The sequence below is a fragment of the Acanthochromis polyacanthus genome, chromosome 23 (assembly GCF_021347895.1).
Source record: "Acanthochromis polyacanthus isolate Apoly-LR-REF ecotype Palm Island chromosome 23, KAUST_Apoly_ChrSc, whole genome shotgun sequence".
Taxonomy (NCBI): Eukaryota; Metazoa; Chordata; class Actinopteri; family Pomacentridae; genus Acanthochromis; species Acanthochromis polyacanthus.
Window position 1 is genome coordinate 26,444,379 of NC_067135.1, and position 24,759 is coordinate 26,469,137.

Here is a 24,759-nt window from a genome sequence, read left to right on the forward strand (position 1 = left end):
AGATAAGGAACATGTCATATATTTTCATCTTGAAGTTTGATCAGGAGTTAGTTTATTTTTGACTGGACCACTGATCTCACCGAAGCATCGGTTCACAGCATTTTTTAAAATGTTTTCCATTGTATTCATGGGTTCTGTTCATTTTCAGAGCTGCAGGATATTCCATCAGAAGACTGGATTGTTTCTTCAATCTGCCATCACTGCTCTGCTCTTCTGTCTTTTCTTCACACACTGTTGCACAGGTAACTTCTACACAAGTACAGCTGTTTTAAAATCACTTTACTCTTTGGATAAAAACAAATAGGATACAAAGAATTTTAAAAGAGTGACAGAATGAGAAGTTACTCATCAGCTTTGTCTCCCAAAAACTACAATTTTATACAACTAAATTGCATTTTAGTTATAGAAACCAACATCATATTTGTAACAGGCTGTAATCCTGTTTATTTCTGATGTAAAGTTGGATATTTTAACATGGGAGTTTATGGGGATTGACTCATTCATGGAGCCAGCCTCAAGTGGACATTTTAGGAACTGCACTTCATTGTTGCTTTTATTTTTCAGTCTCGGAAATTTGCAGCTTGAATTTAACACATTGACAAATATGAGCATACACTGATCAGACATAACATGATCACTGACAGCTAAAGTGAATAACACTGGTTATTTCTTCATCATGGCTATTATTAGTGGGTTGGATATATTAGGAAAGAAGTGAACATTTTGTCGTCAGAGTTGATGTGTTAGACAACTGGGTCAGAGCATCTCCAGAACTGCAGCTCTTGTGGGGTGTTCCTGGTCTTCAGCGGTCAATATCTGTTAAAAGAGGTCCAAGGAAGGAACAGTGGAGAACCAGTGACAGGGTGATGGGCGGCCAAGGATCATTAATGCAAATGGGGAAGAAGGCTGCTGCGTGTGGTCTGATCCAACAGACCAGCTACTGTTGGTCAGATTGCTGAAGAAGTTAATGCTGGTTCTGATAAAAAAAAAGTGTCAGAATACACAGAGCATCAGTTTGTTGTGTATGGAGCTGCATAGCTGCAGACCAGTCAGGGGGTCCATGCTGACCCTTGTGCACCGCTGAAAGACCAACAATGAACACATGAGCATCAGAACTGGACCATGGAGCAACAGAAGAAGGTAGCCTGGTCTGATGAATCAAATTTGCTTTTACATCATGTGGATGTCTAGGTGTGTCGCCTACCTGGGGAACACATGGCACCAGGATGCATTATGGGAAAAAGGTCAACCGACGGAGGCAGTGTGATGCTTTGAGTAATGTTCTGCTGGAAAACCTTGGGTCCTGCCATCCATGTAGATGTTACTCTGACATGAACCACTTACCTAAGCATTGTTGGCCATGTACACTCTTTCATGGAAATGGTATTCCCTGATGGCGCTCGCCTCTTTCAGCAGGATAATGCACCGTACCACAAAACAAAAATAGTTGTTCAGAGCTATTTTTCATTTTTTAGAACACACTGGTGCGTTCATTTTATATCTATGATATGTTGTTTTATTAGAAGGACAATACAAGAGGAAAAACATAAAAATCATCCATCAAATACAACATTTTGACAGCTTCTCGCTCTGATAAATGCTGTCATTTTGGTGCTTTAATTTGAAAAGAAACTGACATTTGTCGTTTTTTCTTACAACAGATTATTCATTAGTTCCTGTGTCTTAAATATGTTGGGAGGATGAAGGTTAAAAAAAAAAATGTCAAAAATCACCAATATTTCAACACAGATCGACGTTCAGCTCAGCTTTAATCAGAGTCTTTACTCTTTTTCTCAGTCAGGTGTCTCTGCCGTTTGTCGTCCGGAAGACAGAAAATCAAACTAAAAACCAGAGATAAATCATTAAAGACAGATACATCCTCTTATTCAGGTTTCTTCTGTGAACTCAGCATCTGTTAAAGACACATCCACTACATGCTATCATTCATTTCGGTTTAAATTCATAATTAAATGACATTACTTTGTACAAATCTGGCTTCAGTTTGACATTAAATTGTCTTTTTTTTATGTAAAATGTTTGTTAAATTGACCATAATTCAGTGTTTGTTTTTTTCCACTGAATGTAACCTAAACAAAACAAGTACAGAATTAAAGTCATGAGTCAGAGAAGATCACTGAATATGGTTGAAAATGTCAGTAACATGTGCCACTAATGTTAATAACAATTAATCTGCTTCACTGAATGAGAGCACGTCTCTATAAAAACATCAAACTGTTCATGTTGTCAAGGCCGGGCGGGTGAACCCAAGAAGCAGGCACTGACAGGTGGGTGGATCAATAATGATTTAATGAACAGAAAATATATGTATATAATAAAAATCGAGGAAGCAGGGGAGGAATAACTAAGTGGAGAATTTAAACTGAACTGAACTAAAAGCGGACCCGAAGGCCGAGGTAAAAACTAAACACAAAGCTAAATTAACACGGGAGGAAACTCACTACAAGTCCAGAGAACGGAAGCCGTGGTCAGGGGGCAGAGCAGAGGGAGCCGGAGGTGAGGGGCGTAGCAATGGCAGAGCAGACAAACTGGCAAGGGGTTCCTGGGTGAGGGATAGACGAGGTGATCCAAGGAAAATAAAACCCAGAGTCCATAGAGCAACGTGTGTGAAGCAGGGGGGTAGCTTGTGGAGAGCGGAGTGCAGCGTGTCGTTTGTAATGAGCCAGCAGTGAGTCTAAGAGAGAGTCAGGCTTTTATGCTGCCCTGATTATTGATGAAGAGCAGCTGCGCTCTGTCACAGCTGCTGGTGATTAGGCCGATTGCAGAGTAGGAGAGGGAGGAATCGTGACACATGTTGAATCTTTCATTATAAATAAGGTTGACTTTAGACAGATGAGGAAATTCATCATGTAGCTCAAATGATACAGCAAATATTTCAATAATGAAGAAGTTTGTGCCAGAATCACCATCGATTATCACCTTCTGGATGGCAGAATAGACGATTTCCTGCTCTTGTAAACGCGACTCTTCAGCTGCTGTGGGATTTAAGGCCGACGTGGAGCCTGAAAATCCTGATTCTGCTTCAGAAACAAGCAGAACTACGGTTTTATTAAAGGATACAAGAAAAACAACCTAAAAAGAAGATATTAGTAAGATTACATTTCAAAAATGTTCAGATTGTCATATTCAAGTCAGATTTTCCATCTAACAACATCACATCGTGTCTCAAAAGTTGGTTCTCCCCACTGGACAACATGTCTGATTGTTTGTCACCAAATGGATTCCTCCTGGTCAGTTCAGGACTGTTTGGTTGTTTTTCTGGTCAAACTGTCAGGTCCCAGGATACGAATATCTTGCTTGACCAAAATGCATTAAACTCACAACCAGATATTAAAAGTGTTGTTCCCATGGCCACGAGTAAGGATGGAAAAGCTCCTGTTTCAGAGTCTGAGATTCATGTACAGGACATTGCTCTTGGAAATGCAGGAAAAACTGGTCAGCAGGAAGCTCAAGTATCCTCTGGGTGCAGAAGTGGTGGCAAAGGTCCAACAAAGGGGGATCTTCAAAGACTTGCCTCATTCAGGACGTCCATCTGGCCTAAATGCAAGAACCAAGAATCTGATGAGAAAGGCCGAGAGTAAAAGACACCAATCATGGTGGCAACTCAGGCTGAAAAATCTTGGAGAAGATGTTTTTAAGAGCACTGTGCATCGATTTTAACAGAAACATTGAGGCTGAAAGCTTACAAGAGGCAGCATACCCCACGACTCACCAAACTGCAACAGGAAAAGAGACTGACTTTGACGAAAAAGAACAAAACTCTGACTCTAACAGACTGGGAGAACTATATTCTCTCTGATGAATGTCCTCTCTACTTATTTCCAACACCCAACAGCCAAAACGACCATGTCTATACACATGATGATGAAAAGTAGCATCTCCTGCGCAGTGAAAGTCAGTGACCGTATGGTTTGTAGGGCTATGTCTAGTTCAGGTTTCTCAGAGCTGCACAATGTGCCTCAAGGTTCCACTATTAATGCACAATATTGGACCAAAAACACTCTAGAAAAGGTTCTACTTTCATGACTCAGCAATGGTGTTCTGAGCATCTACCTGGCTTTAAGGAGGAATGGCCATCAAACTCCTGACCTCAACCCAACTGAGAACTGTTGGGGAATCCTGAACAGTCGCATCTTTACCAGCCCACCACCGACCACCATGAAACAGCTCAACTCTGGTGGGGGAAGATAGAACCATCCACACTCAAGAACTTCAAGAACTTCACACATTCCACACCTCAAAGATTGAAAGCTGTGATCAAAGTGAAATAGGGAAATACTGGTTATTGAATAAATTGATGATATTGCATATTCAGACTTTGTTTTTCAGGGAAGATCAAACTTTTGTTACACGCTGTAGTTTGGACTGAAGTACCTCAAATTCAAATATTTTGCCTTGTTTGAACAAAGCAAAATGAAGAATTCTTTTTGTGAATATGTTCACTGTTTTGTGAAATTTTAAACAATAACTAGCAAAATCACAAGAAAAAAGGGATTAATTTACATGTTGACTCTAAAATTCAATTCATAGCTTCAAGTTTTAAAATTGTTTTACATCAGACATGTAAATTCACAGTTTCATTTCTAACTGACAGTGAATTTTACTAAATTAGGACATTTTATGAATATTTTTTCGTATACCAAAATGAGAATTTGCAAAATCAGAAGGAAAATATTCATACAATGGCAGATTCTTTATTTAAGGGGACAATTTGCTGCCTTCATGTGGTCGTAATTGTTAAATTAAGTCATTTTATTTATTTTTTTAATAGATTTCGAATGCACATGATAATAACTGACCATCGTTAACAGTAACTGACAGCTAAAGTCTGCATTTGAACCTCATTTGTTACATAAATTGGAAGGTTTCACAGCTAAACATCTGAACAAGTGGAATAAACAGGTTGAACTGAGGACTGGTCTGCATCTGGAGATGAGAAACAGTCATAGTTAAATATAAACACTGATGCAGACACACTGAAAAGGTTTTTTTTTACCCTCATACCTTCTTCTGTCGCTGGTTTTCTGCTGTGGTTTGATTCGCGACTCAAATTATCTCCAGCATCAGCAGCGTCTGAAACCAAAATTAATCCAGGAGGCCTCAGCTTTCTGTGGTAACGACGTCTCAACTGACACTTTGAGCTGCTTTTATTCAGCTGTTCTGAGAATCAGGCTCTGTTGTTTTTCACATGATGTTAAAATGTTAAAATTAAAAATAAACCTTTGTCTCGTCTCTTCTTTGTGAAGACGACTGCGTAGGTCAAACCGTCCACATCATCTCCAGCTTCACCTCCAGAGACTGAAACAAAACAGAAAATGTTGGTGAACATGAGTGAATATCTGCATTAAAACTAATGAAAAACAAACAAAATATTGTCACAAACATACATTTATAAACCAATGAATCCACTACGTTAATTATTACTTTTGGTTTGTTAGCAAACATCAGTAAAACTAAACGTATTCTGTTAAAAAATCTGAACTCACAGTTTGATTTCAGCTGATAGTCGTTTGCAGAGTTATCTCTTTATGTAGATTCTTTCAAATATTGGCGAATTTCTGTAAAATTATTCTAAAAACAGCAGAATAAAGTGTAGTTTTCCTGTCAAACACTGTAAAAGAATAAAAATAAATAAATCTTTGTTTGTGTGGACTTTATTAACAGTTTTGTTGTTTTCTTTCATTTAAAATGGAAATTTGCAGTTTTCCTCTTATTTCATTAATTATTATCTGTAAAGCAAGAAAACAAGAACAATCTGTAAAATGACAGTAAATTTACATAAAAACCTGTTACAAACCTTCATTTTTTACAGCATAAATGAACACAGCACATTAAAATTCTGATCAAAACTAAACTGTGTGAAGCCTTCAAAGTAAAGATGAATATTTAAAAATGTCCATTTGACTATCTGGTTGGAAAGAATCTCCACCAAGATAACAATTGTGGCAAAATCTGCAGTTTTCCATCAAATCTGTGATTTCTCATCTCATGAAGCTGCTTCATCTGAGTTTGATGCTGCTGTTGGCGTCTCTGAGGAAGCTGCTGGAGAGAAAAACAAACAAAAAAAAGATCATGAAAGTGAGCAGAGACACCATAAATAAACCGGTTTTAAATGCAAATATTGTTCAAAGGAACCTCTCTAGTGTTTGATGCACTTTGGACAGATATTCTTTGTACTTCTGCAACACTTTAAAACTGTATATTTAGAGAGAAAAAAAGCCATTTTCGGTACCTCTGTGTTTCCTGCAGTAAATAAATGTGACCAGCAGAAAAACCATCAGATGAACCAACTTCAGGACGAGGCAAAGAGGAAATTCAGGTTCATCAGACGGCGTCTCTTCATGAGGTGTTGGAGGGATGATAGAAACAGTATTTGCTGCAAATTTACAAATGACATGAAACGTGGAGCTTTTTCTCTATTTTTTTTTCATTTTATTATATATATTTAAGCAATGAGACCTTTGTATCAGTTAAAATACCACAAATCTGCCTCTAAAGTCACATTATTATCAATATAACTATTATTACAAAATCCAAAGAACTGCTTTATTTACTGCCTAACACAATAATTCCTTGAAAATTCATCACGTTTAGTAGAAAATTCTACATATTATTGAAATATTAAGACTTTAAAATATATTTATACTACAATAACGCATTAGAATAATTTCTGCCTCATCATAAAATAAACCAAACATGTTTAGATATCAGAATGTTAGTATTTAACAATAAAACTAATAAAATAAAGTGTAAATGTGGGTGTCTATTAAACCCTAGCAGGGTTCCTTGAATATCTGAGCTCCTTGAGGCTCTCCTGGTTCTAAGTGTTGTTCTAAATGAACAAAATATCTTTTCCTGTCTCACCTCCAACAGCCAGGAAGCTTTCTGGTGACTCTCCAACGCCGTCGATGCTGCATTTGTAAAATCCTTCATCAGACTTGGAGACGTTGTGAATCGTCATCTGCTCTGAAGGACTCCCTTCAATGAGGACGCCGTCTTTGTAGAAATCTGCTGTTTGCTTCATAAAAATCTTTCTACTTTGACAGTGAAGAGTCACATTGTCTCCCTCAAAGACAGGAAATGCAGGACTGTCCAGGATGACAGAACCAGCTGAACAATATGGAGAAAATAAAGTGTTAATGGTGTTAATCACAATAGAAAACTGAAGATAATGTAGAGACGGGAGGAGAAAGAGACCATAATGTAAAAATACAGAAATAAAAACACAGACATTGGTGTTAATATCCACAAATTGAGAAAAAAAAGGTTCTTATAACAGAGATAAATCTTTCAGTAATGTATTGACTAAAACATAGTTAATTGGTGGATCTTTTGCTCATATACTGATTTGATTAAACAAATATTAGTAAAATGTTCATTTGTTTTCAACTAAATCATTGCTAGTTTTGTTGATTATATTCAGCAAAATATGGACAAAAATGCAAAATATTCCATTTCAGAGTCAGACTGGACAAGAAGCTTCAGTTATTATTTAAAACTAAAAACAAAAACATACCAGTGATGGTGATGCTGACTCTGTTGCTTCTCTCTCCAGCTCCAGATTCACACCAGAATTCTCCACTGTCTGTTTGATAAGTTTCAAAAATCGTGCAGGAGGATAAAGAAGTCTTCATGATTTCACAAACTGGATGAAACTCCTCAGAGTTTCTGGATCCTCTCAGTTTAATGGAACCTTCGCTTCCCTCACAGTGAAAAGACAAAGAGTCGTAGTCAAAGTGTTGAAGTCTGTTTGGATCGACTCGAAGCAAAACTGCACCTGAAAAAGTTCAAAAGGACGTTTCTGAAAAAATGTGCCAGTGAGAGAAGACAGCTGAAACAGGAAAAGTCTGGTTTTTATTTGCAAAATCTTATCAACTAAACAACATTTACTTTGAGGAAATAGTGCTAAAACAGCATCTTTTCTTTGTTACTCACCACTTTTGAGAGTATAAGTGGACTGAATGTGAATCTCCAGCAGGAATTCAAGCATCACTAGTAAAACAAAAGAATTATCCATAAATTTTATGATGTGGGAGAGTGTCAAAGTTTGAATGAAAGTAAGAAAGCTGAACTCACACAGCCTGAAGCAGAGAGTTGTAGCCTCCATACTGACTTGCTGCTGACTGCAGGAGGGTGACACTGAAATAGAGCTCAAGTATGACGCTGGGGGAGGGAGGTGGGTTTGCCCTTCCTGTTTGGTCTCATGTTGATGCAGAAGTTTCAACAGACAGCAGTCTGACTGCGTTGGGTTATAACAGGGGTCAATCAGAGCCCCTAAAATTAGGTTAAAACAGATTTTCATGTTAATATTTGATGCAATTGATTTCAAACCACAATGTGAACAATGCAATTTGTAAATATGATCAAATGATGTGTGACTCAGTAATAATGGAGATAATACTGTAATTACAAATGCCCACAGCAGGTGTCTTGAACCTAATTCAATCTATTTTTTTTATTTTGTATTTCAACAGTTTTTATTGAGTTTTCCATTAACTTCACTATAAGACTTTTGTTTGCAGGACACGTTGCAGATAGAAAATACTAAAATGTGGAACGGCTGCTGTAGTATTTTGTTTAGAATATTCAGTGTTGCCATTCCCCTCCCATGACCTGTCCACTCCATCCCATCCAACCCGGTCTCACGGGGATTCGTGAAACTGTCACGTAAGTTTTAGTTTCGGTTTCGTGCGCACCAACACGATTTCGTCATGTTTTTCGTGCCGCTCACCACGAAATGTTTTTCGCTGTGGTAATCACATCTGAAAGTGGTTTATACCGGCGGATTCATGACGATCTAAGCTGTCCATCGGCGTATACTGCTTGTGTGATCGCGTTTGCGGCCGCCGGCCGCCGGTCATTCTTTAAATTCCTATGCAAATTGGTAAGTGTACCACCGGCTTATGGTTAGGTTATGGTTAGGTTATGGTTAGGGTTATGTTTAGGAACGATGTCATGCAAAATATAGCGTTGGATTCGCCACGGTTTTACATTAAAAATATAATATACACATTCTTTTGAAATACGTTCTGAGTGGCACGAAAAGTCCGCCGTTTAAAATACATTGGTGCGCATTTCGTGGTGAGCGGCACGAAAAACATGACGAAATCGTGTTGGTGCACACGAAACCGAAACTAAAACTTACGTGACAGTTTCACGAATCCTCGTGAGATCGGGCTGTCCCATCACACCCAGCCCTCCCTTCAGCCAATGCCCAGATCTTACATATATGACTGTACTATGTGATCAATCTAAGATTGTAAGAATGGCCGACATATATACAGTGGTTGAAAATTGTTTTTGGACACCCCATGAATTTGTGAAAAAATGCATTAAGAATCACTCTGAGGTCTTCAAGTGTAATTTCTTTTATTATAGTCACAGCCATAATACTAAATAAATGCTAAAAAAACAAAACAAACAAACAAAAAAAACTTAAATTGGTTGTTTCATAAAAATACATAAGAACATTTGATTATTGGCTCATTTTGGTACCAGTGATCCATTAACTTTTATTGTAGTTTTTGTTGCCGTGCTTCGTGTCTACATAAAGCCAGCACATCTGAAAGTTATTCAGAGACAAAAATGGCTAAAACAAGGAACCTAACACAGGAAACACAACTGAAGATACAGATTCTCTGCCAGGAAGGGTACAGCTGCCGCCACATACAGTGCCTTGTGAAAGTATTCGGCCCCCTTGAACTTTTCAACCTTTCGCCACATTTCAGGCTTCAAACATAAAGATATAAAATTTTAATTTTTTGTCAAGAATCAACAACAATTGGGACACAATCGTGAAGTGGAATGAAATTTATTGGATATTTTATACTTTTTTAACAAATAAAAAACTGAAAAGTTTTATTACCTTTATTAACTTTATTACCAATAAAATACACAAAATTGTCTCTTTTTGTTTTTCTGAATTGAGTTTGAAACTTTACCTATTTATGAATTATGTCATTTTAAAAAAAATATGGCAATAAGACATTTTCAAACATCAATTTCCTCACTACCTACTATTCAGAGCCATTTTAATGTTGAGGACATACTGGTGCATTTATTTTATATGTATGTTATGTTTTTATTTGTTTGTTTGTTTTTTTTAGAAAGAAACAATACAAGAGAAAAAAGACAAAAACTATCCATCAAATACAACATTTTGACAGTTTCTGGCTCTGATAAATGCTGTCATTTTGGTGTTTTAATTTGAAAAGTAACGAGCTGACACTCATAGTTGTTTCTTACAGCAGGTTATTCATTAGTTCCTGTGTCTTAAATATGTCAGGAGGAAGAAGGTTAAAAAAAAATGTCAAAAATCAACAATATTTCAACACAGATCGACATTCAGCTCAGCTTTAATCAGAGTCTGTCCTCCTTTTCTCAGTCAGGTGTCTCTGCTCTTTGTTGTCTGGAAGACAGAAAATCAAACTAAAAAACATCCATAATTATTAAAGACAGATACATCCTCTTATTCAGGTTTCTTCTGTGAACTCAGCATCTATTAAAGACAAATCCACTACATGCTATCATTTATTTAAGTTTAAATTATTAATTAAATGACATTTTTATGAAGAAATCTGGCTTCAGTTTGACATTAAATTGTCTTTTTTTTTTTGGTAAAATGTTTGTCAAAAAAGCCAAATTAAACTGACCATAATTCAATGTTTTTTTCACTGAATGTAACCTAAATAAAACAACACGTACAGAATTAAATTCATGAGTCAGAGAAGATCATTGAATATGATTGAAAACATCAGTAAAACGTGACACTAATAGTAATAATAATGAACCTGCTTCACTGAATCAGAGCACGTCTCTATAAAAACATCAAAGTGTTCATGTTGAATCTTTCATTATAAATAAGGTTGACTTTAGACAGATGAGGACGTTCATCATTTAGCTCAGATGATACAGAAAATATTTCAATAATGAAGAAGTTTGTGCCAGAATCAGCATCGATCTCACCTTCTGGACGGCAGAATAGACGATTTCCTGCTCTTGTAAACGTGACTCTTCAGCTGCTGTGGGATTTAAGGCCGACGTGGAGCCTGATAATCCTGATTCTGCTTCAGAAAACAAACAGAAATTGAGTTTTACTCAAGGATACAAGAAATAAAACAACCTAAAAGAAAGATATTAGTAAAATTACACTTAACAAAATCCAGCAACTTCACACAGCCACTGAATGGTAGGATATAAACATTGGCCCTAAATTTGCTTATTTCAAACGATAAAGCCGTATGAGCCGTTATAACAAAGCCGCAATCACGAAGCTTTTATCGGGGCCGCGTACCGTCATAACACGGCCGAAATTCACAATGGCGAACGTCTACAACAATGCGACCTCGCAAGACTTGATCGATATTTTTATGGATTACGTGGTTTTATATGTTTTAGTATATGTACTTCTCCAGAAACATGGCCTGGTAAGGGTTAATGATTGACTATCATTAACAGTAACTGACAGCTAAAGTCTGCATTTGAACCTTGTTTGTGACATAAATGGGAAGGTTTCACAGCTGAACATCTTCATAAAGGTTCTTTCAGTGTCCCTTCATGGTTCTGCATTGTTTTAGGAAACATATGAAAGTATAAAATGATCCAAACACATTTAGCTGATCAGATACCAACCAGGCCGTCGTGTCTCTTTCAAAGTGGAGTAAACGGGTTGAAGTGAGGACTGGTCTGCATCTGGAGATGAGAAACCATCAGAGTTAAATATAAACACTGATGCAGACACACTGAAAAGGGTTTTTTTACCCTCATACCTTCTTCTGTCGCTGGTTTTCTGCTGTGGTTTGACTCGCGACTCAAATTATCTCCTGCATCAGCAGCGTCTGAAACCAGAATAAATCCAGGAGGCCTCAGCTTTCTGTGGTAACGACGCCTCAACTGACACTTTGAGCTGCTTTTATTCAGCTGTTCTGAGAATCAGGCTCTGTTGTTTTTCACATGATGTTAAAATAATAAAATTAAAAATCAACCTTTGTCTCGTCTCTTCTTTGTGAAGACGACTGCGTAGGTCAAACCGTCCACATCATCTCCAGCTTCACCTCCAGAGACTGAAACAAAACAGAAAATGTTGGTGAACACGAGTGAATATCTGCATTAAAGCTAATGAAAAACAAACAAAATATTGTCACATACATACATTTATAAACCAATGAATCCACTACATTAATTATTATTTTTGGTGTGTTAGCAAACATCAGTACAACTAAACATATTCTGTTAAAAAATCTAAATCATAGTTTGATTTCAGCTGATAGTTCTTTGCATATTTATCTCTTTAAGTAGATTTTTTCAAATATTGGCGAATATCTATAAAATAATTATATTTTGGCTGACTTACAAACAGTAGAATGTAGTGTCTTTTTTGAGCCAAACACTGTAAAATAATAAACTTTTTTTTGCTTGTTTGTGCTTCTTTACAAACAGTTTTGACCTGTTTTCTTTCATTTAAACACCTTCATTATACAGCATAAATGAATGTGGTGCATTAAAATTATGTTCAAAACTAAACAGTTTGAAGCCTTCAGCGTTAAAATTAATATTTAAAAATGTCCTTCTGGAAATCTACACTTAGTTTTACAGTGAAATCTGTGTTTTCTCACCTCCTGAAGCTGCTTCATCTGAGTTTGATGCTGCTGTTGGCGCCTCTGAGGAAGCTGGTGGAGAGAAAAACAAAAAAAAGATCATAAAAGTGAGCAGACACCAAAAAAAACAACAAATAAATAAAAACGTCAACAGCTTTCAAATGTAAATATTGTTCAAAGGAACCTCTGTGCTGCTTTATGCACTTTGGACAGATGTTCTTTGTATTTATGCAACTGAAACTGTATATTTAGAGAAAAAAATCCATTTTTGGTACCTCTGTGTTTCATGCAGTAAATAAATGCGACCGGCAGCAGAACCATCAGAGGAACCAACATCAGGACGAGGCCAACAGGAGATCCAGGTTCATCAGACGGCGTCTCTTCATGAGGTGTTGAAGAGATGATAGAAACAGTATTTGCTGCAACTTTACAAATGACACCAAACATGGAGCTTTTTCTCTCTTTGAACCACATTTTGTGATCAAAAAACAACTAAACAGCTACAACTATGAAACTGAAGCAATAAAATACAGACTTTTATTTTATACCATGTGAAGTCAGAAAATCTGTTTAACTTCCAAACTAACTGCACTTTTTACATTTAGCTTCATATCACCATGTATAACATTTACACTCTGAGAAGTAGAGGAGTCTCAAGGAACGTTTTGAGGTTCTTTACCATTATTTCCATTGTTAAGTTCAAAATGGTTCCTTGAGGAGAGGTTTCTAAAAGAAATGTTTTGTTTTGTGGGGTTTGGAGCTTCTTTGTAAACTTCTTCTACTTACTGTCATTATTATAGTTTAGCTTTCTATGACTCAAATCAATGAAAAATATAAAAGACTGCCAATGTTCCTCAATCAAATGAAGACTTTTTTCATTTTTATTATATATATTTAAGCAATAAGACCTTGGTATAAGTTAAAATACCACAAATCTGTCTCTAAAAGACTTTATTGTCTTATTGTCTCTCTCTCTCTCTCTCTCTCTCTCTCTCTCTGCATGTATGTATATATATATATATATATATATATATATGTTCATAGATATAATTATTATTATTATTAGAAATCCAAAGAGCTGCATTATTTACTTCCTAAAATAATAATTCTGTGAAAATTCATCAGATTTAGTAGAAAATTCTACATATTATTGAAATATTAAGACTTTAAAATATATTTATACTACAATAACGCATTAGAATAATTTCTGCCTCATCATAAAATAAACCAAACATGTTTAGATATCATAATATAAGGTTTTAACAATAAAACTAATAAAATAAAGTGTAAATGTGGGTGTCTATTAAACCCTAGCAGGGTTCCTTGAATATCTGAGCTCCTTGAGGCTCTCCTGGTTCTAAGTGTTGTTCTAAATGAACAAAATATCTTTTCCTGTCTCACCTCCAACAGCCAGGAAGCTTTCTGGTGACTCTCCAATGCCGTTGATGCTGCATTTGTAAAATCCTTCATCAGACTTGGAGACGTTGTGAATCGTCATCTGCTCTGAAGGACTCCCTTCAATGAGGACGTCGTCTTTGTAGAAATCTGCTGTTTGCTTCATAAAAATCTTTCTACTTTGACAGCGAAGAGTCACATTGTCTCCCTCAAAGACAGGAAATGCAGGACTGTCCAGGATGACAGAACCAGCTGAACAATATGGAGAAAATAAAGTGTTAATGGTGTTAAACACAATAGAAAACTGAAGATAATGTAGAGACGTGAGGAAAAAGAGACCATAATGTAAAAATACAGAAATAAAAACACAGACATTGGTGTTAATATCCACAAATTGAGAAAAAAAAGGTTCTTATAACAGAGATAAATCTTCCATTAATGTATTGACTAAAACATAGTTAATTGGTGGATCTTTTGCTCATATACTGATTTGATTAAACAAATATTAGTAAAATGTTCATTTGTTTTCAACTAAATCATTGCTAGTTTTGTTGATTATATTCAGCAAAATATGGACAAAAACGCAAAATATTCCATTTCAGTGTCAGACTGGACAAGAAGCTTCAGTTATTATTTAAAACTAAAAACAAAAACATACCAGTGATGGTGATGCTGACTCTGTTGCTTCTCTCTCCAGCTCCAGATTCACACCAGAATGCTCCGCTGTCTCTTGCATAAATTCTAGAAATTGTACAAGAGGATGAAGAAGTCTTTATGATGTTACATACTGGACGAATCTCCTCAGAGTTCCTGGATCCTCTCAGTTTAATGGAACCTTTGCTTCCCTCACAGTGAAAAGACAAAGAGTCGTAATCAAAGTGTTGAAGTCTGTTTGGATCGACTCGAAGCAAAACTGCACCTGAAAAAGTTCAAAAGGATGTTTCTGAAAAATGTACCTGTGATAGAAGGTAGTTCAAACAGGAAAAGTCTGGTTTTTATTTGCAAATCTTATCAACTAAGCAACATTTACTTTGAGGAAATAGTGCTAAAACAGCATCTTTTCTTTGTTACTCACCACTTTTGAGAGTATAAGTGGACTGAATGTGAATCTCCAGCAGGAATTCAAGCATCACTAGTAAAACAAAAGAATTATCCATAAATTTTATGATGTAGGAGAGTAAAATTTTAAATAAAAGCTGAACTCACACAGCCTGAAGCAGAGAGTTGTAGCCTCCATACTGACTTGCTGCTGACTGCAGGAGGGTGACACTGAAATAGAGCTCAAGTATGACGCTGGGGGAGGGAGGTGGGTTTGTTCTTCCTGTTTGGTCTCATGTTGATGCAGAAGTTTCAACAGACAGCAGTCTGACTGCGTTGAGTTATAAGAAGGGTCAAGCAAAGTCTCTAAAGTTAGGCAAAAATGGACATTCACAATATTTGCCTATTGGTCTAAAAAAAGACACTGACGTAACCATATAGACATTGAATGCAAACAATTTCAAATCACAATTTTAAGAACTCAGTTTATAAATCGGATCAAATGATGTGCGGCTGTTAAATTGTTTTTTGTTTTTTTTTTAAAGTAGTTTGTTTTACTGATAAGAAGCTGAAACTGTTCAAAAACTGCTGAGTCAGACTGCCTCACATCGAGCATGGGGTGATCATGCTCTGAGCTGGACTGAGCAGAAATCAAAAGTATTCATGACAAAGTTTCCAACTGTCATATTACTTCTCTAAAAATGTGTACTTCAGAATCTAATATTCAAATAACCTTGTACCTCTGTGTGAGGCTTGTCTCCTTGACTTCATTGACTCTGTATGTCTTTAAGGAGAATTCTCCTGACAGAAAAAAACGGAGATAATACTGTAATTACAGATCCCCTGATTTGGTTTCTTGAACCCATTCCAATCTGAGTCATTGACTATTTAGTATTTTCCAGTACTGAATCTCAATCCTATACCATTTCCCTTGATAATTCACACTGTAAGTACACTAAAGTCCTAAAAATTCATTCAGTGTCTCATTTGATGACTGCAGAGCTGACCGATTCCAGCTCAACACTTGCTGTGAAGTTCGCCTTCTTGATCAGCTTATTCAGCTGGTTTCTGTCCCTGGAGCGAGCCCTCCTCCCCCAACACACAAACCCAAAGAATATTGCACTGGCTGCCACAGTCTGGTCAAATGTACATAGAAGAGGTCTGCTGATGTTGAAAGACCTGAACCCTCACAGGAAGTAAAGTCTGCTTTGCCCCTTCTTGTACACTACCTCCATGTGTCTGGACCAGTCCAACTTGTCATTCAGCTGCACTTCATGTGACTTATATCTGGAGACAACCTCCACCTCTGTACCAAAACTGTTGACCAGTTTCAGTGTGGAGTTCTTCCTCCTGAAATCAATCACCATTTCCTTGGTTTTAGAGGTGTTCAGTAGAAAGTGGTTGAGGTCACACCAGTCAGTAAAGTCCCTGTATTCCTCCTCATGTCTTCCTCTGATACAGCCGACAACTACGGAGTCATCAGAAAATTTCTGAAGAAAGCAGTTGTCTGAGTTATACTGGAGTCTGATGTATAAAATGTGAAGAGGGAAGGGGAGAGGACAGTTCATTGTGGGGTTCCTGTGCTGCAGATGATCTGTTGGATATACAGATTTTCAGTAAAACATACTATGTTCTGCAGATAAGATAGTCCATGGTCCAAAAGACCAGTGCTGAGTCCACCTGCATCATCCTCATTTCTCACCAAGCAGTGCTTGATAATATTGATGTCACTTGAAAAATCAAAAAATTTGATTCTCATGGTTTCATCTACAGTGTCCAGATGTCCATAGATCCTCTGTAGCTTAGATGAGGGCATCATCCACACCATGTTGGACTGATATGCTAACTGCAGGGGGTCTGTGTACGCCCTCACTCTATATCTTAGATGGGTAAGGACCAGTCTCTCAAGTGTCTTCATGATATGAGAAGTGAGGACTACAGGTCTGTAGTCACATTAGTCAGTAGGATGTCTCCTCTTAGGGACATGGACTATACAGGATGTTTTCTACAATGTGGGGATCTTCTGCAGATTCAGGCTGAGGTTCAAATAAGATCAAGTCAAATGCCTTTATTATCATTGGAAATGTGTCCAACGGAATTTTGAATGCTTCTCCTTCGTGGGACAAAACGATAACAACTGGTAAGATAATATATATATATATATATATATATATATATATATATATATATATATATATATAAATTAGATAAAATAACATAAAAATAAATAAAATATTGCACAAACCCTTCCAAAACTGTGTAATAGTCTTGAGGTAGGGGTCTTGATGGACCTGAAGCACCTTCCTGAGGGCAGCAGAGTAAACAAGTGATTGCCTGGGTGGGAATAGTCTCAGGTTATGTTTGTGGCCCTACATAGGCAGCGGGCATTGGGTATGTCATTGAGAGATGGAAACTGTGTATTGATGAGTTTCTGTGCTGTTTTGATGACTTTGTAGATTTCTTTTCCGCCTGAGTGCAGCCTGTGAACCACACCAGTATGTCATGACAGAGTATGCTCTCCACGGAGCACCTGTAGAAGGTCAGCAGCAGCTGTTGGGACACATTTGCCCTCTTCAGTGTTCTTACAAAATACAGCCGATGCTGCGCCTTTTCATGAGAGAGGTGGTATTCACTGTCCATGTGAGGTCCTGTGAGATGTGTGTGCCCAGGAATTTGAAGCTGCACACTCTTTCCACCATGTTTCCATTGATGTAGAGAGGAGCAGGCTCCACTCTCTTCCTCCTGAAGTCCACAATCAATTCTTCCGTTTTGGTGGAGTTCAATGCCAGGTTGTTGACAGAACATCATACATTCAGTCTTTGAACTTCGTTGTTCTGGATCAGCCCTACTACAGTTGTGTCGTCCGCGAACTTGATAAAGGTGTTCGATGAGTGGTATGCTGTGCAGTCTTGAGTGTACACAGTAAAGAGTAGAGGGCTCAGCACATATCCCTGTGGGGCTCCAGTGCTGAGTGTCAGGACACTCTCCCGACGTCCTTCATGCTCACAGTGAGCGGTTGGTCATCAGCAGATGGTAGTGGGGGTCTTGGCCCGGCCTCTGCCTCAGTGCTCTCAAAGCGGGCGAAGAAGAGGTTGAGTTCCTCAGTCTGTGAGGTGCTGCTGATGCTGGGAAAGGGATCCCCCCTGCCCTTGTAGTTGGCCAGATGTTGGATGCCTTGCCAGATGCGGTGGGAGATCTCTCATCAAAGTGCCCCTCGATCTTCTTCCTGTAGGATGCTTTAGCTGTTTTAATGCCTTTCTTGAGGTTGGATCTGGCAGCGTTGCAGAGATCCTGGTTGCCAGATCTGAAAGCTGTGTTCCGGTCTCTCAGTAGCAGCTTAACATCCTTGTTCATCCAAGGTTTGTTGTTCTGATAACACCTGACCTGTTGGTCGACAGTGACGTTATCAATAAGGTTCTGAATGTAAAACAGAACAGTTGATGTGTAATCAGTTACATCCTCATGTGCAAAAGGATCCCACTGTGTGTAATCAAAAAACCCTGGAGTTGAAAGGAAGCATCCTCAGGCCAAGTTTTAATGTTCCTCACTCTTGGTGCAGTTTTTCTGATGAAGGGTCTGTATGTTGGGCAGAGGAAAATGGAGAGGTGGTCTGACTGGCCCAAATGTGGGTGGTGAAAAGGTACATGACAATGTCACAAAATTAGTGGAGCAGTTCTTCTGAATCTGAGGCTAATACCATCAGGACCAGCTGCTTTGCCCTGTTTCAGCCTGTCCCATTCCCTTTTCACCTGAAATGGCTGGATTGTTGAAGTTTGGGCTTGGCGGAGGAGGGTGGGAGGAGATAGTTGAACTGGAGGATGAGGGTGTGAGCACTACGGGAACCTGAGAAGATAGGGCAGTGGTGTCAAATCTTCTGAAGAGGGCATTCATGCAATCAACCAGGTTCTGGTCTCCATCCGGTAGCAGGCCACCCTTTCACTCAAAGCCAGTGATCTTCCTCATAGCAGACCAAGCCTGTTTCACACCATCTGGCCTCAGCTGATGTTCCAGTTTCACCCTGTAGGCTTCTTTCCCCTCCTGAACCGTCCTAAGTTCTTTTTGCAGTGCCTTTACTTTGTACCAGTACACTTAAATTGCCAACAATTGCCAAAATATTTTGCTTGAAAAAAAATACACAAAACTGAAAAACACAAGACTAAAGAGCTGCTGTAACAGGCTGCTGCATCACCGGAGCCCTCTTGTTTTCTTTCAAACTCATTAAAAAAAGTAAAAATAAAAATATACTGACCAAGTTGTTTCAGAATGACATACATTTGTGTTTGCCGGTGACTCTGAGTGATGCTCTGGAACAATCCGAGGAAGCACAACAGAGAGTTCAGACTGAGATTCAGAATGTTTAAATGAATACAGTCTAAACATGGAAGCAGGGAGACCAACTTAAAGGTCCTCATTCTACAAAATTAAGTTTATATCATTTTTGGATACATTTACGAACTATCTGTGTGGGTCAGGGTGAAAAAAAATATAAGAAATAACCCTTCCCCTAATTTATTCTTCTTTTGTGGATAAGAAAGTGTGTCTCTGAATGAGCAGTTGAGGCTCATTCAGAGATGTCATGGCAAGATGCAAGCTGGCTCCTCGTCGTCTTCCACCAAATGAACACAGTAGATGTAGAAGTGTGCTTCATGTGTAAGTTGAATCCATGAAGGCATGCATGACCTTTGTTGTGAGCTTTTACAAAACTCAGCCGCAAGCGTGCTGACAAGGACCAGGGGGCGGGAACATATTACACCAGCTTTAAAGTCGCTGCATTGGCTCCCCGTCCATTTCAGGATCGATTTTAAGGTCCTTTTATTAGTTTTTAAATGTCTTAATGGCCTTGCGCCTTCTTATTTGTCCGATCTCCTTTTAACATACCGACCCTCGCGGACCCTGAGGTCCTCTGGCAGCGAACTCTTAATTATACCACAAGCCAGAACTCGAACATACGGCGAGGCGGCATTTAGCCATTATGGCCCCCGCCTCTGGAATGGCCTGCCGGAGAACCTCAGGACTGCAGAGACTGTCGGTGTTTTTAAAGGAAGGTTAAAGACTTACCTTTTTAATCAGGCTTTTAACTGATCTTTTAAGCCTTCTTATATTCTGATGTTCTTATCATTCCTTATTTATCATCTTATGTATTTTACGGTTTTTACTTCCCATTATTTAGTTATTACCACATTTATTTATTTGTTTATTTTATTTCTTTCAACTCCAGTGTTCCTCCTCAGGGGGGTCCTCCACACTGGGGGCTGTGTCTGGTCTGCTGCTGGGGGTGTTGTCCTCGAGTCTCCTCGGCTCGGCTAGTTGGGGGGCTCCCCACTTCGGTGTGGGGTCCCTGTGTCAGTCGTGGTCGGGGAGTCTGGGTGCCGGCGCCTCCGGTGGGCACGGCCTGGAGCTCCTCCCGGTGTGGACGGCCCCAATGGAGGCATTTTCCACAATCGTCAGTGCCATGCCAAGTCTTCCTATAGCCAGTGGTGAGAGTGTGTGCGTGTGTGTGTGTGTGTGTGTATGTATGTGTGTGTGTGTGTGTGTGTGTGTGTGTGTGTGTGTGTGTGTGTGTGTGTGTGTGTGTGCATGCAGTTGTGTGCCTATATGGAGGGAGGGCGGGATGGGTATTCTTATTTTTAATGTTTTTAAATGTTGTACAGCACTTTGCGCTGCCTTTTTTGTATGAAAAATGCTTTATAAATAAAGTTTGATTTGATTTGATTTGATTTGATTTGATATGTATGTTGTTGTGCTGTGTTTCCACCAGAGGGCACTCGGTGCTAAGGGAGGAATGTTATGGGGCAGAGGAGGTGAAGAAGACACTTGCTGTAACATGGTGGAATGAATGTAAAGCAACGATGCTATACTGTTTTATTAAAGTTTGAGCACAAGCTCATTTGTTCATAAAAGTGATATCTCATCATTTTTAACAAGAACAACACATGGTACCAGGAGTGAAATCCGACTCGTGAAGCAGTTTTGTTCAAGATGGAGACGCTGAGGCCACCGGAGGGACTGAAACTCGTCGGTAATGTGGACGGCAACTGGCGGTCTTTCAAGCAGCAGTTCGAGCTGTACCTCGCTGCTTTGGGATTGGAGTCAAAGCCCGACGCCAGGAAAATTGCTTTACTACTCACCGTAGCGGGTCCCCAAGCCATAGAAGTCTTCAACACGTTTGAATTTGAACAAGCTGATGATAAAGAAAGGTACGATAAAGTGATTGAAAAGTTTGATGCGCATTGTCCGCCGCAGAAAAACACTGTTTATGAAAGGTACGTGTTTCGATCACGTGTGCAACAACCAGAAGAGACTTTTGATAGCTTTATCACGGACTTCAAGCTAAAGGCACAGTCATGCGAGTTTGGACATCTAAAAGACTCTATGATTCGTGACCAGATTGTGTACGGCATTCATGACAAATGCACGAGGGAAAAACTGCTGAGAGAGGCTAGGCTAACTTTGAAGGAGGCAGAGAGAATGTGCCATGCAACCGAGCTAGCCCAGCAGCACGCAAAGACATTCAATGAGTCAAATGTGGCTGCAGCTCATGAAAGTGTAAAAGTAGCTGTTGTCAAAAACAAGACAAGAAGAAATGTGACACAAAACAGAGACTCAGAAACTATGACTTACTCCTGCAAACGCTGTGGTAACAAGCATGAGCCCAGGCAGTGCCCTGCTTATGGTAAAAAGTTTGCAAAATGCAATGGAAAAAATCATTTTGCAAAACAGTGTCTAGCAAAGAGCAAATCCAAATCAGTGCAGCTAGTTGAAGAAACTGACCTGAGTGAAACATTCTTTGTGGGCATGGTCTCAGGTAACAACGCAGATCCCAAAGAAGAAAATGAGAAGTACCCAAACGGTGAAGACACCTGGATTGTGTCACTCCCAGTTAATGGTGCATTAGTAGCACTGAGGATTGATACAGGGGCTCAAGCAAACTTAATCAGCATGACAGAAATCAAGGCGATGAAACAAAAGCCCAAAATAATTAACAAAAGAGTGACTCTAAAAGACTACAATGGAAAGGAAATTGAAAGCAGAGGTCAGTGCAGGCTTAAAGTGACAGTAAAGAACAAATACTTCCATGTATTGTTCAGTATTGTACCTGAGGATTGTGAGTCGCTGCTTGGTGGGGCTACTTCAAAGAAACTAAACCTGGTAAAGACAGTCTACCACATTAGCATCTCACCAGATACACAAACAGTAGAGTCCATTGTACAACTGTATGAGGATGTGTTCAAAGGCTTGGTATGCCTACCATACACATACAAAATTCAACTGAAAGAGGAGGTAACACCGGTGATTCATGCTCCAAGGAGAGTACCAGCACCACTTCGGGACCGTCTTAAAATGGAGCTGGACAGGATGTGTAAGTTACAGGTCATAACGAAAGTAGAGGAGCCAACAGAGTGGGTGAACTCTATGGTATGTGTCGACAAAAAGAATAGAAACAAAGAACTGAGAATATGTATGAACCCTGGTGACTTAAACCAAAACATCAAACGTGAGCATTACCAGATTCCAAAGCGTGAAGAGATTGCGAGTGAGATGACTGGAGCCCAATACTTCTCGAAGCTGGATGCGGCTCAGGGATTCTGGCAAATAAAGCTGGATCTCCAAAGCTCCAAATACTGTACCTTCAACACTCCTTTTGGCAGGTACAGGTTTTTAAGAATGCCATTTGGAATAATCTCCGCTTCAGAGATCTTTCATCGTACTATGGACAATATGCTAGAAGGACTTGAGGGGGTTCGCTATTATGTAGATGACGTGGTCATCTGGGGCTCCACTCTACAGGAACACAATGAAAGACTGTCAAAAGTACTCCAAAGGATACGTGAGAATGGACTGAAATTAAATTGTCAAATGCCAATTCGGTGTGCAGGAAATAACGTTTCTGGGAGATAAGCTGTCTGCAAAAGGGATTGCACCAGATGAGAGAAAGATCAAAGCCATCCTCAGCATGCCTCATCCAACAGACAAAAAAGGTGTGCTCAGAATCATGGGAATGATCAACTTCATTGGAAAATTTATTCCCAATCTGTCAGTGAAAACATCAGCCTTGAGAGAGCTACTTCACAACTCTACAGAGTTCAAGTGGACAAGCAGACATGAGCATGAGTGGAACATCTTAAAAACCACTCTCACAACTGCACCTGTGTTAGCTTACTATGATCCAACTAAGAGACTCAAGATCTCAACAGATGCATCAAAAGATGGACTTGGAGCTGTCTTATTGCAAGCAGAAGGAGAAAACTGGAAGCCAATAGCATATGCTTCTAGATCTATGACTAAAACTGAGACCAAATATGCTCAGATCAAGAAGGAATGCCTAGGGTTGGCCTATTAGGCGATGGGCCGAGTACGTCTATCTGCTTTCGTTTACGAAACAATTGATCCCCTGCCGGCAATTTTCAGATTTTTTAGTATTGTGTAGATAAATTATCATATAACATATAAGTTAATGTTTCCAACCTCAAAAGTTGCACATTTTCATAAATAACGTTGATATATTCGTCACACGAGCTAATGGATATGCTGTTAGCTCCAGCAACCACAAACCAATGAGAGCTCTTGTTACTACTTCGTGGACTTCAGTTGGCCAATCAGATTCCTCGAACTTCTGGTAAAGCCATAACACAACGTTAACACAACTGGTTAAGGGATGAGAGCAAACGAAGGAAAAGGTAAGATATTATATTATTACTCTATTGTCATGTGGAAACTTTTGACTATTATGAGAAATTGATGCAATGGGTGCAAACGAAGCATATTGACAGCACATTGTAATGCCAAAATTAATGTTAATGTTTAATGAACCGTAACGTCGCTGCAGGTAGCATGTCACCAGTCACAACAGCTGCAGTTGTTTAAGCTAACAAGCGGCAGTAACTAGATGTCCAACACGTTTAAACGAGAAAAAGGTCAGATATTATTAATTACTCGATTATCATGTAATATTTTTAATATGAAAAGTTTATGCAATGGGTGCAAACGAAGCTTATGTTTAATGAAACGTAACGTCGCTGCAGGTAGCATGTCCAGATCCACCAGGAACAACAGCTGCAGATGTTTAAGATAACAAGTGGCAGTAATTAGATGTCCAACATGTTAGATTTCCCGATCTGATCAGCTTTGCTATTGATTTGATATTGATTGCTATTGAGTTTCTATTTTTTTGAGATGAAGTTTGTAGTTTTGTTAGAGCTTCAGTTGTTGTGCATCCGTGACTAGGATATACAAGCGTAGGTTATCATATGGACGTTAAATGAACTGACACCAGAAAAAAAATTAACTTGAACAAGATGAACTTTATACAAAAAAGTGCTATGAAAGTCACAACTTTGGCATAAGCATGCCCATGAAGCTTGCTCTCTTTTTTCTCTTATGTTTCGTGTCCTGCAGAATTGGAGCAGTCAATACATGCACACATGTCTGTGCATGGTAGCTGCTGCTGTTTGCATGTGCATCTCCCCTGCACACATTTTAGTGCTTTGCACCGGCAACGATGGAGGCAGTGTCCATCTTAAGGTCTTGTGATGTTGGTGGCCAGGGCATTTTTGGAGTCACTTTACACTTGGTCTCTATGATCTCTTTAAGTAGCATGGCTGAATGGTACAGGTGTCTGTCTGTGGAGAAGTCAGACTGTCACTACACAACCAGGTAGAATGGTGAAATGCAGGTAAGCAAGGTGCGTAACATCAACTTAACTATAATTACA

General features: G+C 38.9%; 2 protein-coding genes across 2 annotated transcripts; both read right to left on the minus strand.

The window, feature by feature from the left end:
• Window positions 1-5,723: 5,723 nt before the first annotated feature.
• Window positions 5,724-9,384, minus strand: LOC127532332 (low affinity immunoglobulin gamma Fc region receptor II-b-like). The gene is made up of 6 exons (XM_051943937.1): window positions 8,095-9,384; window positions 7,954-8,010; window positions 7,535-7,795; window positions 6,883-7,128; window positions 6,251-6,394; window positions 5,724-6,060 (listed from the first exon to the last, which is right to left on the minus strand). The coding sequence occupies exons 1-6, from the start codon at window positions 8,318-8,320 to the stop codon at window positions 6,005-6,007; spliced, it is 990 nt and encodes a 329-aa protein (XP_051799897.1). The 5' UTR covers window positions 8,321-9,384; the 3' UTR covers window positions 5,724-6,004.
• Window positions 9,385-9,964: 580 nt separating this feature from the next.
• LOC110972501 (low affinity immunoglobulin gamma Fc region receptor II-b-like) lies at window positions 9,965-15,357 on the minus strand. The gene is made up of 11 exons (XM_051943929.1): window positions 15,216-15,357; window positions 15,085-15,141; window positions 14,668-14,928; window positions 14,016-14,261; window positions 12,890-13,039; window positions 12,633-12,686; window positions 12,003-12,080; window positions 11,787-11,855; window positions 11,650-11,709; window positions 10,984-11,084; window positions 9,965-10,426 (listed from the first exon to the last, which is right to left on the minus strand). Exons 1-11 carry the CDS (start codon window positions 15,244-15,246, stop codon window positions 10,403-10,405), a joined length of 1,131 nt encoding a protein of 376 aa, XP_051799889.1. The 5' UTR covers window positions 15,247-15,357; the 3' UTR covers window positions 9,965-10,402.
• Window positions 15,358-24,759: the final 9,402 nt, after the last annotated feature.

Bases quoted from the DNA above. Each gene is read 5' to 3' on its own strand.
- LOC127532332 (XM_051943937.1), bottom strand. From the start codon at position 8,320: ATGAAAATCTGTTTTAACCTAATTTTAGGGGCTCTGATTGACCCCTGT. The intron at 7,129-7,534 runs GTATGTTTTTGT...CATATTGTTCAG, and splicing joins AGTCAGCATCACCATCACTG to CTGGTTCTGTCATCCTGGAC. The intron at 6,061-6,250 runs GTACCGAAAATG...TTTTCTCTCCAG, and splicing joins TTACTGCAGGAAACACAGAG to CAGCTTCCTCAGAGACGCCA.
- LOC110972501 (XM_051943929.1), bottom strand. From the start codon at position 15,246: ATGGAGGCTACAACTCTCTGCTTCAGGCTGT. The intron at 12,081-12,632 runs GTGAGAAAACAC...GTTTTGTTTCAG, and splicing joins AGATGAAGCAGCTTCAGGAG to TCTCTGGAGGTGAAGCTGGA. The intron at 11,085-11,649 runs GTTGGTATCTGA...TGTTTTCTGAAG, and splicing joins GAAAGAGACACGACGGCCTG to CAGAATCAGGATTATCAGGC.